Here is an 18,699-nt window from a genome sequence, read left to right as displayed (position 1 = left end):
TGAACAAGAACCCGATGGTCACTCTGACAGAGCTCTAGAGTTCCTCTGTGGAGATGGGAGAACCTTCCAGAAGGACAACCATCTCTGCAGCACTCCACCAATCAGGCCTTTATTTTAGAGTGGCCAGATGGAAGCCATTCCTCAGTAAAAGGCACATGACAGCCTGCTTGGAGTTTACCAAAAGGCACCTAAAGACTCTCAGAACATGAGAAACAAGATTCTCTGGTCTGATGAAACCAAGATTGAACTCTTTGGCCTGAATGCCAAGCGTTACGTCTGGAGGATACCTTGCACCATCCCTAAGGTGAAGCATGGTGGTGGCAGAATCATGCTGTGACGATATTTTTCAGCATCAGGGACTGGGAGACAAGTCAGGATCGAGGCACAAATGAACGGAGCAAAATACAGAGAGATCCTTAATGAAAACCTGCTCCAGAGCACTCAGGACCTTAGACTGGGGCAAAGTTTCACCTTCCAACAGGAACGACCCTAAGCACACACCCAAGACAACGCAGGAGTGGCTTTGGGACAAGTCTCTGAATGTCCTTGAGTGGCCCAGCCAGAGCCCGGACTTGAACCCGATCGAACATCTCTGGAGAGACCTGAAAATAGCTGTGCGGCGACGCTCCCCATCCAACCTGACAGAGCTTGAGAGGGTCTGCAGAGAAGAATAGGAGAAACTCTCCAAATACAGGTGTGCTAAGATTGTAGCATCATACCCATGAAGACTCAAGGCTGTAATCACTGCCAAAGGTGCTTCAACAAAGTACCGAATAAAGGGTCTGATTACGTAAATGTTATATTTCAGTTTTTTTATTTTCTATAAATTAGCAAACATTTCTAAACACTGTTTTTGCTTTCTAATTATGAGGTATTGTGTTTAGATTACGTACTTGTGGTGAAGTCAGGTGCAGGAGAGCAGAGAATTGTGAACCAGCGCACACTTTATTTTGGCAGGAGAGCGATACAGATGGACGCAGCTGCGTCAAAAAACCTCCAGCCAACAAGGCAAAGTGTAAAGCAAAACAGTTACAAAACATCAAATGTATAACAATACAAACAGGCTTCGTGAACTAACACTGGGAAAAAACGCACGCAAGCCTAGTGCGTACAAAAACACGTAACACACAAACAATTTCACACAACGACATGAGGGGGAACAGAGGAATAAATACATGTAGTGTGATTGGGGAATGAAAACCAGGTGTGCAGGGAACAAGACAAAACAAATGGATAAATGAAAATGGAGCGGCGATGGCTAGACAGCCGGTGACGTCGACCGCCGCCCGAACAAGGAGAGGAGCCGACTTCGGCGGAAGTCGTGACATCTAACAAAATGTGGAAAAAGTCAAGGGGTCTGAATACTTTCCGAAGGCCCTATACATACTGTACTCTCAGCCAACCCTCTCCATCTGTTCTATAAATTAACTTGTGCCTACTTGAAAAAATACTATAGCATACTATTTTATAAGTACCTGTTTTTACAGACTTTATTGTAGTATTTACTGAAGTGTTTTTGCTGACTTCACTGTAGTATACTGTAAAATTTATTGTAGTGTTTTTGGGGACATTACTGTACTTTTTACTATAGTGTTTTTGTTTTATTATCTTTATAAAATTAGTGTGCAGTATTCTACAGCACACTATGCAATTCTATAGTAAGTACTACACATGATCGTGGGATACAACAGAGTGGAGTATAGCATTCTACAGTATACAGTACTATTGATTACTACAGAATACTATACGTACTATAGTATTCTATAGTAAACTGTAGTATTCTTTATGTGGGTGTAGAAGTTTTGTAAGTCTATATGAGTGTATTGATTAAGTTGGAACTTACATCTGGGATATTTAAACTCTGGATTAATGTGCCAAGCCCTTTTAGATACCTTTGGGCAGTTTTTAATGAATACAGCAGTAGGTGAAAAATAAAGATGAACAAACAGGAGATTTTGCTTACTGTAGCACTTCCCAACTCTGCTGGCCCATAAGGCCATATCCTCTGTGCATTGTTATTATCAATTGATGGATGACTTACTGTTTGGTCTCTGGCCATACATTCTCATAACACAGATGAATTGGATTCTATGAGTTTTTGACATTGCTGTAAAAATGAAGGGTGTTATTAAATATTCAACAAGGTAATATTCCCTTTTGTGTCTGTTAAGGACTTTTAGATATTGTTGTTGGATGCTCACAGAAACAATACAAAATGTGCTTCCAGCATTATTCAACAATGAATGCAACAGAATAACAACTCTAACTCAGAATTATGAAAGCTAAATAACTCTAAAATGAATCAAAGGTCATCCTTGTGCAAACAGAGAACAAATCGGTTTGCCTGCCTGCCTGATCCTCAGACGTGGCTGTTGGCCTATCACTGATGCTGTTCTGGCCAAGGTCAGAGTGGCGTTTTGGAGTGGTGCACCTGTGACCCCTGGTATTGGTACAGTGATGACTGTTAGGGTGACAATGAGCGATACTGTGTCATTACCAGTGAGTGCTGTGGCCGGGATAAGAGCTAAGTGCTTGACAAGCTAGGCCAGATGGCCTGGATGGAGAGAGAGAGAGATTGTACAAAACCTTATACTTACCTAACTCCACAAAATCCAACCCGTCTCCGATCCCCATCCGGCAGCTATACGATCCAGTACAGACTAAAAGAGCCAGCAGCCTGGAACCACAACACACCTGTCATGCATCCTGCCATGCTCTGTGATGAACACCCCCGGCTCTGCTAGTGGCCCCACTCTCTGGCGCTTAATATCCCCTAATCCATCTGAGTGGTATAGCATGCCAGGGGCAGAGGCAGGAAGTCTTGATGGCTGACCAGGGCTCTAGTGAGTCACACACTAGGCTGCCCAACGCAACCCACCTTACACTGTCCACAGTGTATGACAAGCGTCTGACAAGCGGCAACTTCTGACTGAGAGGAAATAATGTGTCATGATACGCAAACTGAGATTTAAAGGGATATAAAGCCTCAAACTGTGTTGTTGGAAACCCTACTTTAACTTAAAGATTGAGAGTGGGATGTTATGTTACTTTGTTAGAAGAGTGGAGCCATTTAAGTTCCCAAACTAAATGATGTAATGGAGTAATGTCCATTGTAAGTGAGATAAAGAGGTTTCATATCTTACTTTCCTTTTTTAGGGAAGAAATGTTTACTTGAAAAACTGTTGCCTCTGTTGGGTGGATAGAGAAAGAGTTGACGTTCAACTAATTGGAAGGACAAGGATAAATTAATCATGCTGTGAAATGAAGCTGAAAAAATGACACAATGATTGCTCCATGTCTCCAATTCTTTTATTTGCTAAATGATCTGGAGTATCAAGGAGAGGGGCGTTCGCACCAAGGTAAACAAGCGCTCGTGGATATTTAGGGGAGATGTTTTCTGCGATAATAAAAGCCACAATCAAACTCACCGCCGCCTGACACAAAAATAACAGGGAAAGAGGCCAAACGTCAAATGAGATGAATGTGCTAATGAACACTTGGCACCGGATAGAGATTCAGATGGATGCTTCGAATTTCGCAGGTCTCCGCCGTAAAATCCAGGAATGGCTGGGCCATATGCAGTGCCTTCAGAAAGTATTCATACCCCTTGACTTATTCCTTATTTTGTTGTGTTACAGCCTGAATTCAAAACTGATTCAATTGCTCTTTGAGGTTTTAGGCTGGGTTTCTGTATAGCACATTGTGACATCGGCTGATGTAAAAAGGGCTTTATAAATACACTTGATTGATTGAGATGTTTTTTCTCATGCATCTACACACATGACAAAGTGAAAACATGTTTTTAGAAATATTAGCAAATTGATTGAAAATTAAATACAGAAACATCTCATTTACATAAGTATTCATACCCCTGTGTCAATACTTTATAAAAAACACCTTTGGCAGTGATTACAGCTATGAGTATTTTCAGATTTGCCTTAGATTTTCAAGTAGATTTAAGTAAAAACTAACTTCACCACTCAGGAACATTCACAGTCTTCTTGGTAAGCAACTAGTGTAGATTTGGCCTTGTGTTTTAGGTTATTGTCCTGCTGAAAGGTGAATTCATCTCCCAGTGTCTGGTGGAAATCAGACTGAACCAGGTTTTCCTGAAGGATTGTGCCTGTGCTTAGCTCCATTCCGTTTATTTGTTATCCTGAAAAACTCCCGGTTCTTAACGATTACAACCATAGTCATAACATGATGCAGCCACCGCTATGCTTGAAAATATGGAGAGTGGTACTCAGCAATGTATTGTATTTGCCCCAAACATAACACTTTGTATTTAGGACAGAAAGTGAATTGCTTTGCCACATTCTTTGCATTATAACTATAGCGCCTATTTGCAAACAAGATGCATGTTTTGGATATTTTTCACTCTGTCAATAAGGTTAGTATTACAGAGTAACTGCTGTGTTGTTGATCCATCCTCAGTTTTCTCCTATCACAGCCATTCAACTCTGTAACTGTTTTAAAGTGTCCATTGTCCTCATGGCGAAATCCCGGAGCAGTTTCCTTCCTCTCCAAGTTAGGAAGGACACCTGTATATTTATAGTGACATGGTGTATTGATACACCATCCAAAGTGTAAGTGATAACTTCACCATGCTCATATGGATATTCATTGTCTGCTCTTTTATTTGTACCCATCTACCAATAGGTGCACTTCTTTGCGAGGCATTGGTAAACCTCAACCTTGTGGGTGAATCTGGGTTTGAAATTCACTGCTCCACTGAGGGACCTTACAGATACTTGTATGTGTGGGGTACAGAGATGAGGTAGTCATTCAAAAATCATGTTGAACACTATTACTGCTCACAGAGTGAGTCCATGCAACTTATTATGTGACTCGTTATGCACATTTTTACTCCTGAACTTATTTAAGCTTGCCATATTAAAGGGGTTGAACACTTATTGACTCAAGTAAACTTTCCATTTTTAATTAATTTGTAAAAATGTCTAAAAACATAATTCCACTTTGACATTAAGGGGTATTGTTTGCAGACCAGTGGCAAATAATGTCAATTTTAAATTCAGGCTGTAACACAATTTTTTGGGGGGGGAAAGTCAAGGTGTGTGAATACTTTCTGAATGCACTGTACCAGGTTGTGGCAGGAATGCAACAAATCTAAAATATGTAGCTCTGACCATAGTCATAAAAGTAAATGAATTGGCTTCACAACCACTCAACATGACAGATAGGGGAGCTGCCCATTACAAAGCCTTGAGGCTTACATGTGATTGAACATGGACTTCTATAGGTTGTTATCAATACAAAGTCACAATAGCTTTCGATTTGGCTGCTGGGGGCAAGAAGATCTCCAGCTCAGCTAAAACCATTGACAACTATGCTGTTTAAGGGATTGATAAATACATTTTATAACTATTTGGTTTTAATATCATCACCTCTTGAAGAGCATAGTCAGAACTATACATTTCAGATTATTCCACATTTAACTCTATCATCAGAGTTATACAGCAATCAGTAAACTTTACATTGACATTTTAGTCATTTAGCAGACACTCTTATCCAGAGTGACTGTCACGATCGTCTTTATGTGGAAGAGTGGACCAAGGCGCAGCGTGATAATGATACATCTTCTTTAATAAAATGAAGACGAAACAAATACTTATACAAACTAACAAAACAACAAACGTGACGCTATACAGACTAAGTGCTAACATGCAACATAGACAGAGACAATTACCCACAATCTGCCTAATGCCTATGGCTGCCTTAAATATGGCTCCCAATCAGAGACAACGATAGACAGCTGTCTCTGATTGAGAACCACTCAGGCAACCATAGACATACCTAAAACACCTACACTGAACACAACCCCATAAACTCTACCAAAACCCCCTAGACAATACAAACACCCTCGACTAGACAAAAACACACCAACATCCCCCATGTCACACCCTAACCTAACTAAAATAATAAAGAAAACAAAGATAACTAAGGCCAGGGCGTGACAGTGACTTACAGTTAGTGCATTCATCTTAAAATAGCTAGATAGCAATATCAATTAATCATGGATTTTCAGTTACTTGAAGGTAGCCAGATACGTTTGGTATGTAGCTAGTTAGCTGAAGCAAACGAAATGTGTCATTTAGCTTGCTTCGTCAGAGATTAGGCTTTTAGAAAGAGCTTGAAATCGTCCTGGTAAAGTTGTCAGTCGGACTATTGTCATCACCACTGTAGATGGCAATCAAATCAAACAATATTTGTATATAGCCAACTAGTTTGTCCCCTGAAAGTTAGCTTGTTAACTAGCCATATTGACGTGATCTGTTGTTAGCTAGCTAGCCAATTTGTCATTATTAGCTAGCTAGCCAATTCAATCAATGTAACCTATCATGTCTGTCAGCAGCAATCGTGATTAAATACTCTTAATTAAAAACAATGTTCAAAAGGGGATCATGTTAGCTAACTTCTATAGGTAGGCCTACTTTGGTTTGAGAAAAAAGTACATTAGGTCTACTTACCACTATGTTTAGCCAACTGTACAAAGTTTCTACCGGTAACTTGCAAAGTAAACATTATCAGCCAACAGTAACGTTACATTGGCAAATGCGCTCTTCTGCTGCTTGACAGGCAGACCCAACAAAGGATGGGAAATTAACCTAAACCACTCATACTTGTCAGGTATAGTTAACTTTTTTACATACCAATCAAATATACAATTAATGGTGGCCAATAATGAGAGATATCAGGCAACCCTCACTTATCGGAAATGACATGATCAGTTGATGTTTACTGATCATGAAAAGATTGAAGTTAGGCCTACTTGCTGTATAACTCGGATGATAGAGCTAAATGTGTGCAATTGTTATGCATGCAATTGTCACGCATGATCTGTTTCACCTGTCTTTGTGATTGTCTTCACCCACCTCCAGGTGTCACCTGTTTTCCCCATTAGTCCCCGGTGTATTTATCCCTGTGTTTCCTGTCTCTCTGGGCCAGTTCGTCTTGTTTTGCCAAGTCAACCAGCGGTTTTCCTAGCCCTCCTGATTTTGACCCTGGCCTGTCCTGACGCAGAACCCGCCTGCCTGACCACTCTGCCTGTCTGACCTCGAGCCTGCCTATCCCCTTCAACTTTTTTGGACTCTGACCTGGTTTATGAACTCTCGCCTGTCCTCGACCTGCCTTTAGCCTAGCCCTTTTGTTATAATAAATATCGGAGCGCAACCATCTGCCTCCTGTGTCTGCGTTTGGGTCTCTCCTTGTGCCCTTATAGGAATAATCAAAAATGTGTAGTTCTGACTATGCTCTTCAAGACTTGATGATATTACAACCAAATTGTTAACATTTATTTAACAATACCTTGAAAACTGCACACCGTTGTCAATGGTTTTAGCGGAGCTGGGTCTCCTTGCCGCCAGAAGGCAAATAGAACGCTCTGCACCTTATTGTGACATTTTATTGATAACGAAACATTTGTTGAAAAAAAATCATCACAGAAAGTTTAAATAACTTTTTGACAGCAATAGAGAGTGTAGGCCTAAAGCCTCAATCCCCTTTGATTAAGAAGTATATCTTAAAAGCACACAGAACACTCTGTATTGGATCTTCATTCTAAGACATGATCAAGGTTTTGCAACGAAAGTTTAATTATAAGTCTGCGGAGAGAAAGCACAAAGGATTATTAAATGAAAGTGCTTTGTCAGTATGTTCACTCCAAATTGAGGTCTGTGAGGTTAATGTTTTAAATAACCTTTTAGACTCTGGTTCATTTCACTTGACATTATGAAGAATCAATATAATTCCAAACTCAAATAAAGGATTGTGTTTTTGCATTTTCCTTTGAGGTCTGCAGGTGGGAGATCAGTGAAAAGAACATCCCTCTAAAGCTTACAGTTCATCATGGAATGATTAGTAAAACTAAGCGACTCGAGACAAAGATGATGACATTTTAAGACCCGAGACAAAGATAATAACATCCTATGACCCTAGACAAAGATAATAACATCCTACGACCCGAGACAAAGATAATAACATCCTATGACCCTAGACAAAGATGATAACATCTTACGACCCTAGACAAAGATAATAACATCCTATGACCCTAGACAAAGATAATAACATCCTATGACCCTAGACCAAGATGATAACATCTTACAACCCGAGACAAAGATAATAACATCCAACGACCCTAGGCAAAGATAATTACATCCTACGACCCTAGACAAAGACAATAACATCCTATGACCCTAGACAAAGATAATAACATCTTATGACCCTAGACAAAGATGATAACATCTTACGACCCGAGACAAAGATAATAACATCCAACGACCCTAGGCAAAGATAATTACATCCTACGACCCTAGACAAAGACAATAGCAGCCTATAACAACATAGTTATTACAGCCTGTACGACCAATGAATTGGAGATCGGTGCTTAGTACCAATCGAACAGAACAGTGAAAGGAAACTGCTGTATCATCCTAATTTGAGCATTAAATCAGTAAAACGTCACCAACAACTCCATTGATTTCCCATTTATCACCCTCTCCCAGCCCTTCAGTCGATACAACAGATGGCTGCTGCTGCCTAATAGACCGTGTTTGGCTTTCATTATTACGGCAGGTATTTTAGCCCGAGGCAATTAGCCACATGTTTATTGTCATCTGGCTAAGGCCCAATACCCCCCCTCCGAGAGAAAGGACCTGGTCTCAACCTACTCTATCCACATAGCGCTAGGTACATTTCACATCAGGGAATTATCCCAGACGTTTGACCTTTTACCCAGAACTTAATTTGCCATGATATAGCTTGGATGTTCCAGTACAGTTTGTCTGAAGGTGCACGCAATCTGAGGTAAATGTTGTCCTTTATTTTGGGCTAAATAAAGGTCAGTAGTCATGTATGTATCCAGAGCTGCCATCTGCCCTGCATACAAACACACACTAAACTGAAACTGTTGTTGTTTTGGTGTAAGAGGAAAGGGGTGTGATTCCCTGTTAGGGCGATGTGAAACACCAGCTAGCTGTGACTCTCACACACATGGACGATCATACGTGCACACACACACACACACACACACACATGGACGATCATGCGACATCGGCACACTCACACAGATAAGTGACCAACGGACACAGTGTTTATGTGTGTGTGTGTGTTTGCTGCTGACAGGCAAAATTGTGGTGGTGGTAGGTGAGAGTTGAAAGCTTGGGAGTGAGATGGGAAGTGAGAGGTTGACCTGTGTTATGGGGTGTCAGGTCACTGGTATGGGAGTCAGGACGGGGCTGGGAGTCAGGACGTGGCTGGAAGTCAGGGCAGGGATGGGAGTCAGGACGGGGCTGGGAGTCAGGGCGGGGCTGGGAGTCAGGACGGGGCTGGGAGTCAGGGCGGGGATGGGAGTCAGGACGGGGCTGGGAGTCAGGACGGGGATGGGAGTCAGGACGGGGATGGGAGTCAGGACGGGGCTGGGAGTCAGGACGGGGCTGGGAGTCAGGACGGGGCTGGGAGTCAGGGCGGGGATGGGAGTCAGGACGGGGCTGGGAGTCAAGACGGGCTGGGAGTCAGGACGGGGCTGGGAGTCAGGACGGGGCTGGGAGTCAGGACGGGGATGGGAGTCAGGACGGGGCTGGGAGTCAGGACGGGGCTGGGAGTCAGGACGGGGATGGGAGTCAGGACGGGGCTGTGATGCACATCCACCTCTCATTAGGTGTGTTGATGACATCACAGCAGGAAGCTGGAGCCCAACCAGCAGGATGTGTGGTATTGTTTCACAACTTGGAATAGGGATTGCTGGAAGGGGCTGGGATGTAGGCTTATAAGTGAGAGTGTGTGTGTGTGTGTGTGTGTGTGTGTGTGTGTGTGTGTGTGTGTGTGTGTGTGTGTGTGTGTGTGTGTGTGTGTGTGTGTGTGTGTGTGTGTGTGTGTGTGTGTGCAAGTGTGTGTGCAAGTGTGTGTTGGAGGAAGTGTTTACTCACAACTGTCATGAAAACCCCAACCTGTTGTCTCCAAACAAGTCTAGATCAGACACTGAAGTCTAGATCAGACACTGAAGTCTCGATCAGACACTGAAGTCTAGATCAGACACTGAAGTCTAGATCAGACACTGAAGTCTCGATCAGACACTTATGTCTAGATCAGACACTGAAGTCTAGATCAGACACTGATGTCTAGATCAGACACTGATGTCTAGATCAGACACTGATATCTAGATCCGACACTGATGTCTAGATCAGACACTGATATCTAGATCAGACACTGATGTCTAGATCAGACACTGATATCTAGATCAGACACTGATATCTAGATCCGACACTGATGTCTAGATCAGACACTGATGTCTAGATCAGACACTGATATCTAGATCCGACACTGATGTCTAGATCAGACACTGATATCTAGATCAGACACTGATATCTAGATCAGACACTGATGTCTGTTTGTTGCTGTGCATGATCAAATTGTATTTCTTAATCAAATCAAATTGTATTGGTCGCATACACATATTTTGCAGATGTGTTCCTAGGTGCAGCGAAATGCTTGTGTTTCTAAATGAAGAAATATCAGATCGAGCAATGTCAGAGTCCAGAATAAATATATACATTTGAAGTTGGAAGTTTACATACACTTAGGTTGGAGTCATTAAAACTCGTTTTTCAACCACTCCACAAATTTCTTGTCGGTTAGGTCGGTTAGGACATCTACTTTGTACATACACAAGTAATTTTTCCAACAATTGTTTACTGACAGATTATTTCACTTATAATTCACTGTATCAAAATTCCAGTGGGTCAGAAGTTTGCATACACTAAGTTGACTGTGCCTTTAAACAGCTTGGAAAATTCCAGAAAATTATGCAATGGCTTTAGAAGCTTCTGATAGGCTAATTGACATAATTTGAGTCAATTGGAGGTGTACCTGTGGATGTATTTCAAGGCCTACCTTTAAACTCAGTCCCCCTTTGCTTGACATCATGGGAAAATCAAAAGAAATCACCCAAGACCTCAGAAAAAACCTCCACAAGTCTGATTCATCCTTTTGAGCAATTTCCAAACACCTGAAGGTACCACTTTCATCTGTACAAACAATAGACACCATGGGACCACGCAGCCATCATACCGCTCAGGAAGGAGACGCGTTCTGTCTCCTAGAGATTAACGTACTTTGGTGCGAAAAGTGCAAATCAATCCCACAACAACAGCAAAGGATCTTGTGAAGAAGCTGGAGGAAACAGGTACAAAAGTATCTATATCCACAGTAAAACAAGTCCTATATCGACATAACCTGAAAGGCCCCTCAGAAAGGAAGAAGCCACTCTCCAAAACCAGCATAAAAAAACCAGACTACGGTTTGCAACTGCACATGCGACAAAGATCGTACGTTTTGGAGAAATGTCCTCTGGTCTGATGAAAGAAAAATAGAACTGTTTGGCCATAATGACCATCGTTATATTTGGAGGAAAAAGGGGGAGGCGTGCAAGCTGAAGAACACCATCCCAACCGTGAAGCACGGGGGTGGCAGCATCATGTTGTAGGGGTGCTTTGCTGCAGGAGGGACTGGTGCTCTTCACAAAATAGATGGCATCATGAGGCAGGGGAATTATGTGGATATATTGAGGCAACATCTCAAGACATCAAATCAAATCAAAGGTTATTTGTCACATGCACCGAATACAACAGGTGTAGACCTTGCAAAGAAAGGTGTTAGGTGAACAATAGGTAATTAAAGAAATAAAAACAACAGTAAAAAGACAGTGAAAAACAGTAGCGAGGCTATATACAGTAGCGAGGCTATAAAAGTAGCGAGGCTACATACAGACACCGGTTAGTCAGGCTGATTGAGGTAGTATGTACATGTAGATATGGTTAAAGTGACTATGCAAAAATGATGAACAGAGAGTAGCAGTAGTGTAAAGAGGGGAAGTTAGGAAGTTAAAGCTTGGTCGCAAATGGGTCTTCCAAATGGACAAGCATACTTTAAAAGTTTTGTCAAAATAGCTTAAGGACAACAAAGTTAAGGTATTGGAGTGGCCATCACAAAGCCCTGACCTCAATCCTATAGAAAATTTGTGGGCAGAACTGAAAAATTGTGTGCAAGCAAGGAGGCCTACAAACCTGACCTAGTTACACCAGCTCTGTCAGGAGGAATGGGCCAAAATTCACCCAACTTATTCTGGGAAGCTTGTGGAAAGCTACCCAAAACGTTTGACCCAAGTTAAACAATTTAAAGGCAATGCTACCAAAATCTAATTGAGTGAATGTGAACTTCTGACCCACTGGGAATGTGATGAAAGAAATAAAAGCTGAAATAAATCCTCTCTACTATTATTCTGACATTTCTCATTCTAAAAATAAAGCGGTGATCCTAACTGACCTAAAACAGGGAATTTTTACAAGGATTAAATGTCAGGAATTGTGAAAAACTGAGTTTAAATGTATTTGGCTAAGGTGTATGTAAACTTCCGACTTCAACTGTATATGTATATGATGGTGTGTATAGACAGTATGAACAGTATATGAATAGAAAAGGTGTGTACAGCAGTGGTTGAAGCTTTTCACCCTCTCCAGTGTGGCCCGTCAAAACTGATATTTACTGTAAACCACATTTTTTTGAGTGTAGTTGATGATTGTCCTGACGCTGGCTTAAACCTTTTCTGTGCTGTTGAGGAGATTGCTGAAGTAATGCCAGTCAGTCCAGGATGTGTTTTTTCATCAGACCTTGATAAATGGGAGTGCTGTTTTTCTTTATCTAGACTGTGCCAGCACCTGAATACTGAAGACAACACAGTACAGGACCTTATGGGGGGAAAAGTTGATGCCGGTTATGTCTACAATTATTCAAACCACAACTACAATGCCTTTATTGAAGTCACATACATTTACTTTACATGATACCAATAATAAAATTGCTCTTAATTCTCCCTCTGGTCTTTCACATCGTCAAGGTTAAAAATAGCCTTACAACTGGATGAGTTAAAAATGTTCTGGTGTTGTGTGAAATGTTTTGGTGTTGTGTGAAATGTTTTGGTGTTGTCTGAAATGTTTTGGTGTTGTCTGAAATGTTTTGGTGTTGTCTGAAATGTTTTGGTGTTGTCTGAATTGCTTTGGTGTTGTCTGAAATGTTTTGGTGTTGTCTGAAATGTTTTGGTGTTGTCTGAAATGTTTTTGTTTTGGTGTTGTCTGAAATGTTTTGGTGTTGTCTGAAATGTTTTGGTGTTGTCTGAATTGTTTTGGTGTTGTCTGAAATGTTTTTCTGCTCTTCTGCTATCTCAAAAAGCATGTTGTCCTGGTAATGACTGAACTGGAACAGAGGTGAGCTGAGGTGGGGCTGTGTCTGTATTACAGGTGGAGCACTAGGGGCATATCTGCATCACCAGACCTCGCTCTGATCCACTTTGACAGTCACCCTTTAGGTGAGGAGAACCTCTCAGCACTCACTGGAAGCTACAGCTTAGACTCAGGGATGGATGGGGGCAGGTTGTATCCCTGCAGAGGGAAGCTATAACTGAGCCTCCCTGACAACATACACACACACACACACACACACTCAAACCTCCTGTCTGCACACCCTGTTTATTTAGCAAATGGAGTGCCCTGGATATTTGTGGCGAACCTAAAATGACTCAATCATAGATCTGCAGCAACGTGCTCAGAGCCGACCTGCGTTTTGTCGAATTGCAATCAGCCGTGCTTTTCCCTGTTACCCTGGGTGGCCGTCATAGCTTTGTCCACGTGTCTCCACGCCTCTATGGGGTAAATAGCTTTATCCTCAGCCCTACCACAGCACAGCTGAACAGAGCACTCTGGCTGTTACGTCACTCTGCCCCTGCAGCAAATGTGGTCAGAGGAACAGACAGACAGGTATTCTCTCATTTCCATCTCATTGTGTAATATGGGAGAAAGAGAGAGAGGTGAATGTAGAATGCACAACATGTCATCACTGATAGGACAAATTAGGCATGCTTTTCTCTGTAAATTGAGACATCCTTGTTTAAAACATAGCTAAGTTACTGGTTCAGTTTCCATCTCTTTATTATCAGCTCAGCATTGCATGATGACTGAAGTTCAAGTAGTGAAAACGAACACTATGAAAGCATTTTAAAAACCTGTGACATTATAAAAACTTTATAGTCCTTATTTGTTTGTCTCTAATCTCCTACTAATGTAGATGATGATCCTAAACATAGTCCATTGTCTTGCCCTGAAGCTGCTATGCCTTGAACCTCACACACCATACCATCATATGATCCAGTCAGCAGACACAATGTTTCCTGCTTAAATGATCTCACTTTCCAGTCATGAACATCACCTCAAGTCAACATACCAGCATACCAACATGCCATTCATGCTGTTCTCCATTTGTTATCAAAATGAAATAATGGATGCTAATAACAGTTGATGGTTAAATTATTCTTATGTTTATGAATCAACTTCCATTACCATCTGTAGGTGGGCTGTAATGGCTTTCTTTCTGTGCATGAGAGCTGAATAAAGAACCAATTAGATAATTCTAGGAGCAGTCTCCCTTCAACTGTTCCTTATCCAAAGTAAACTCAGACGGTCAGACCTCTCTCTCTCTCTCTCTCTCTCTCTCTCTCTCTCTCTCTCTCTCCCTCTCCCTCTCCCTCTCTTTCTGTCTCGCTAAGCTTGGCGATGGGTTGGTCTTAGGAGTGATATCACCCACTTCACTCCTGCATGCACACATATACCACGAGCAGTGTCTCCATCTCGCAGTGCGCGCTGCCTCTTGTGCTTCACCGAGGACACCTGTTTAACAAAACAACATACAGCACTGCGCACGAGACCGACAGAGAGATAACGGAAACAAAATGTTTTGATGCTGCTGGAATATCACCCTAATATGGAGACTTACTCATTTGGATTCTGGACTTCATAGTGGCAAAAACTTACTCAATATGCTGTGAGTACAGAGCACGGAGCTGTCACCGAGCACGGAGCTGTTTCGGACCCTTCTCTATGGAACTGAAGATGAGGGCAGCTCGCCAGGACGCTGAGGGTCCTCACGTATTTGACCTATGTGCTCTAGGCTATATCTGTTACCCGATCACACAACCTAGTGCACAGCGCGTCTCCATTGGTTAAATGCTTTAAGACTAATGACTTGATCAACAATTGAATGCTTCCAAGTTAAGCTGTTTGGGGGTGGAAAGGTGCACGCTATAAATAACCCATTAGAAGATGCGTTTATGATGGATGTAGCCAAGTTTATCACCGTTACCTACAACACCTTGCAGGATGCCAACACCTCGAGCGCACCGAGACCTCTCCCCCACACGGAGCTGGGCTCTGCGCTCATCATCCTGCTGGTCACCGTGATCATTCTGGTCACCATCGTTGGTAACGTGCTGGTCATCGTGGCCGTGCTCACCAGCAGGGCTCTCCGCGCGCCCCAGAACCTTTTCCTGGTGTCTCTGGCATGCGCGGACATCCTCGTAGCCACACTGGTCATCCCGTTCTCCCTTGCCAATGAGGTCATGGGTTACTGGTACTTTGGGAGCCCCTGGTGCGCCTTTTATCTGGCACTGGATGTACTCTTCTGCACCTCGTCTATAGTCCACCTGTGCGCCATCAGTCTGGACCGCTACTGGTCCGTCACCAAGGCCGTGAGCTATAATCTGAAGCGGACCCCCAAGCGAATCAAGTCCATGATAGCCATGGTGTGGGTCATCTCCGCCGTCATCTCCTTTCCGCCTCTTATCATGACCAAGCATGATGAGCACGAGTGTCTGTTAAACAACGAAACCTGGTACATCCTGTCCTCTTGCCTCGTGTCCTTCTTTGCCCCGGGCCTCATCATGATCCTAGTCTACTGTAAGATCTATAAAGTCGCCAAGCAGCGCTCTTCCACGGTGTTCGTGGCTAAGAATGGCCTGGAGAGGCAGCCCTCCCAGTCAGAGACGTGCTTCGTGAGGAAGGAGCGGATGGAGATAGAGAGCCCCAGTAGCCAGAGCTCCGAGGACCACCACAGGCAGGAGGAGCTGGATGATATTGACCTGGAGGAGAGCTGCTGTGCATCGGACAACAAACCCGGTAACCACCGCTTCTCCAAGCGAATGAAGGTGGAGGGCTCGGACTGCTGCCCACGCCAGAACTGCCGCCTATCTTGGGCCTCGGCGCGCGCCACGCAGCTTTTCCAAGACCCTAAAAACGCAGCCAACCCGGCCCTGGCGGCCCAGCGGCAGCACCTTGCGGTGACCTCGTCCAAGACCAAAGTGGCCCAGATGCGTGAGAAGCGATTCACGTTCGTGCTGGCCGTGGTGATGGGGGTGTTTGTGCTCTGCTGGTTCCCCTTCTTCTTCACATATAGCCTGCACGCAATCTGCAGGGAGAGCTGCTACATCCCCGGTGCGCTCTTCAACACCTTCTTCTGGATTGGTTACTGCAACAGCTCCGTGAACCCTATCATATATACCATTTTCAACAGGGATTTCCGTAAGGCGTTTAAGAAAATCGTTTGCCGGACTTCAAAACGCACTAATGCCACTTGAAAAGAAGGGTCACTTTGATGGCCATGACTGATTGACTGTGCTTCACTGCTCATCGTATCCAGCGCTCAGCTCTACACCTCTGAATCACTATTAGTTTCAAAATGAACTTTCATATGTAAATAATATGATGATATCATATCAAAATATCTCGTGTTGTGCACCAATATGTGAATATTAGAAACAATGTACAGAGGGAATAGGATGTATTAAACAAAAGCAAAATATATATATTGTCATTGATGGTTTAATATGACTACTGAATCATATTTTCCCCTGCTTTCAAAGTTAAGAATTAATTTAATATTCAGTGATGTAGCTAAGGTATGTAGGCCAAAGCATAATAATTCCAGAAACTTTGTACAACCCGTTCTTTTCTGTACTTTAATTAATATTTTATGTCCCTTCTAGATAAAAAAAAAGATGGGACATCTTAGTTCAGAGTAAAAGTGATGTCATAAACCCAGATTGCAAAGCTGATAGAGCTGTGTGGGGCACTGGGAGTTTTAGATTCTAAACATGAATCATTCATCACACTGTCGTCAATAAGGAATGAGAGTGAGAACATCGGTGTAGTCTACTTTTGATGAGTAGCCTATCCTAAGTGATTACAAATGACTGCAATTGCTTGGTCGTGTTTGACAGAGGTGTCACAATGTAAAGATTTTATTTCTGTATTTTTTTAAACAATACAAAAGATACACATACAAACAACAACATACCGATGCACACAAACATCCACATCACCCCTGCCCAGACACACCTGCTCACACACCCATCTCCAGCGCCCATATCACTCTCCGCCACATGGCCTCAAACTGCACCATTTTGTTTCTCTCCGTCGCCCACGCACTTTCAACATTTAGATAATACAGCATTTGACCTTTCCATTGTGTTAACGACAGAGGATTGGTTGATTTCCAGAAGTTTTTTCAAGATGATTGACGAGAAAAGTATCATCCAACCCATCGGGTATCTCACTGCACCCTCATAATTTGATGTAGTTTTCAGTCAATTTAAAAAAATAAATATCTAAAATGGTATTGATTACAACTTCTGTCAGATGGGTTTGAGTGGACCTCAGGTCTACCTCATTGCTGAACCCCCAAACCCAGGCACTGCTGTCCATGGGGCTGAAACATGCACTCTACACTGCTAGCACTATGCTGTGTCAGGAATGCATTGGCATGGCATATTCTATGGTTTACAAAAGCACCTATGAATGAACTTTTATCAATCAGATTATCATGATATCAAAATATGATAGTGTGCCTCTTTTAGACACTTGTAGACAAAATATGTAAGCAGGTAGATCGATCACACTTTACACTTGCTTATATTATTTTATCCTAATGAGAAAGGAAGATCATGAGAATGTACCTATAGTTTGAGACGCCTTGTATCAAAATTATAATCTAACATGATTTATTGCTGAAATTATTATAATCTTCAGCCAAATATTTCATTTTAGAAAACTCACATTTTTTCCATAATATTGCGTGTGTGTGTGTGTGTGTGTGCGTGCTTGCGTGTGTGCATTTGTGTGTGTGAGAAAGGAAGTGGGGAAAATATTAGATTAAACATGTTTTAGTTGGTCTACTACTTCCTCTTCTGTGTTTTGATTGTCATCGGCTTTGTGCGCAGGCAGGCCTCCAGTGACATGGAACCACTGTGTATTGGTTCAACAATGGCTTAACGTCCGTTACCAATCTTAAATCCTTAATCCTCTTTGTTCTGTATGATATTGCAATATAAGGCTTATATGGCTTAGTCTAATTAAACAGTAGGCTGAATGCCTCTGCTTTGGATTCCAACTGTTCATCTACCTTTTTTAAACATTTTCAAACCGCAAAGACTCAGGCGTTTATAGCATGACAAATTAATCCACAACTGGCCATGTTGCATACATGAGCCACATGACAGTGATGTCAAGGAAGATGTGCGTCAGATCTCCAGATGTGGCAAATCTGGGGACTGAAAACGAATGTTGTCATATCATGCACACATCACAAAGAGAGAAGGGTTAAACAAATGGAGATGCGGAGACTGACAAATTACATTTGGAGGAAATGGGCTAGCCACTCCAAGGCTGTGGTTTTAATTCCCAGAAAGGCCACATATAACCTCTGTTCTATAGATAGCTGATCAGAACTTATTACACTTGACCTGGGTCATGTTTCATGTTGGATCGGTCATGACAAAGACGATGTAAGTCCAAATGCAGTGTT

The 18,699-nt window shown here is 42.4% G+C and overlaps 1 protein-coding gene across 4 annotated transcripts in view; it reads left to right on the top strand.

Moving 5' to 3' along the window:
* Positions 1-17,300, top strand: part of LOC120062396 (alpha-2Db adrenergic receptor-like) — a 37,568-nt gene extending 20,268 nt beyond the window's left edge. For 2 of the 4 annotated variants that reach the window (XM_039012345.1, XM_039012344.1), the window contains exon 3: positions 13,311-17,300. In XM_039012345.1, coding sequence (XP_038868273.1) covers positions 15,173-16,474 — 1,302 coding nt within the window. In that variant the 5' untranslated portion in view covers positions 13,311-15,172 and the 3' untranslated portion in view covers positions 16,475-17,300. Of the gene's footprint in view, positions 1-6,899; positions 7,800-13,310 lie in introns of those variants that run through there. The other 2 variants (XR_005478395.1, XR_005478396.1) reach the window with 2 other exon arrangements.
* The last annotated feature ends 1,399 nt before the right edge of the window (positions 17,301-18,699 follow it).

The sequence above is a fragment of the Salvelinus namaycush genome, chromosome 17, assembly GCF_016432855.1.
Source record: "Salvelinus namaycush isolate Seneca chromosome 17, SaNama_1.0, whole genome shotgun sequence".
Classification (NCBI taxonomy): Eukaryota; Metazoa; Chordata; class Actinopteri; order Salmoniformes; family Salmonidae; genus Salvelinus; species Salvelinus namaycush.
Note: the sequence above shows the minus strand (reverse complement) of the source record. Positions and strands in the feature narration are given on the sequence as shown.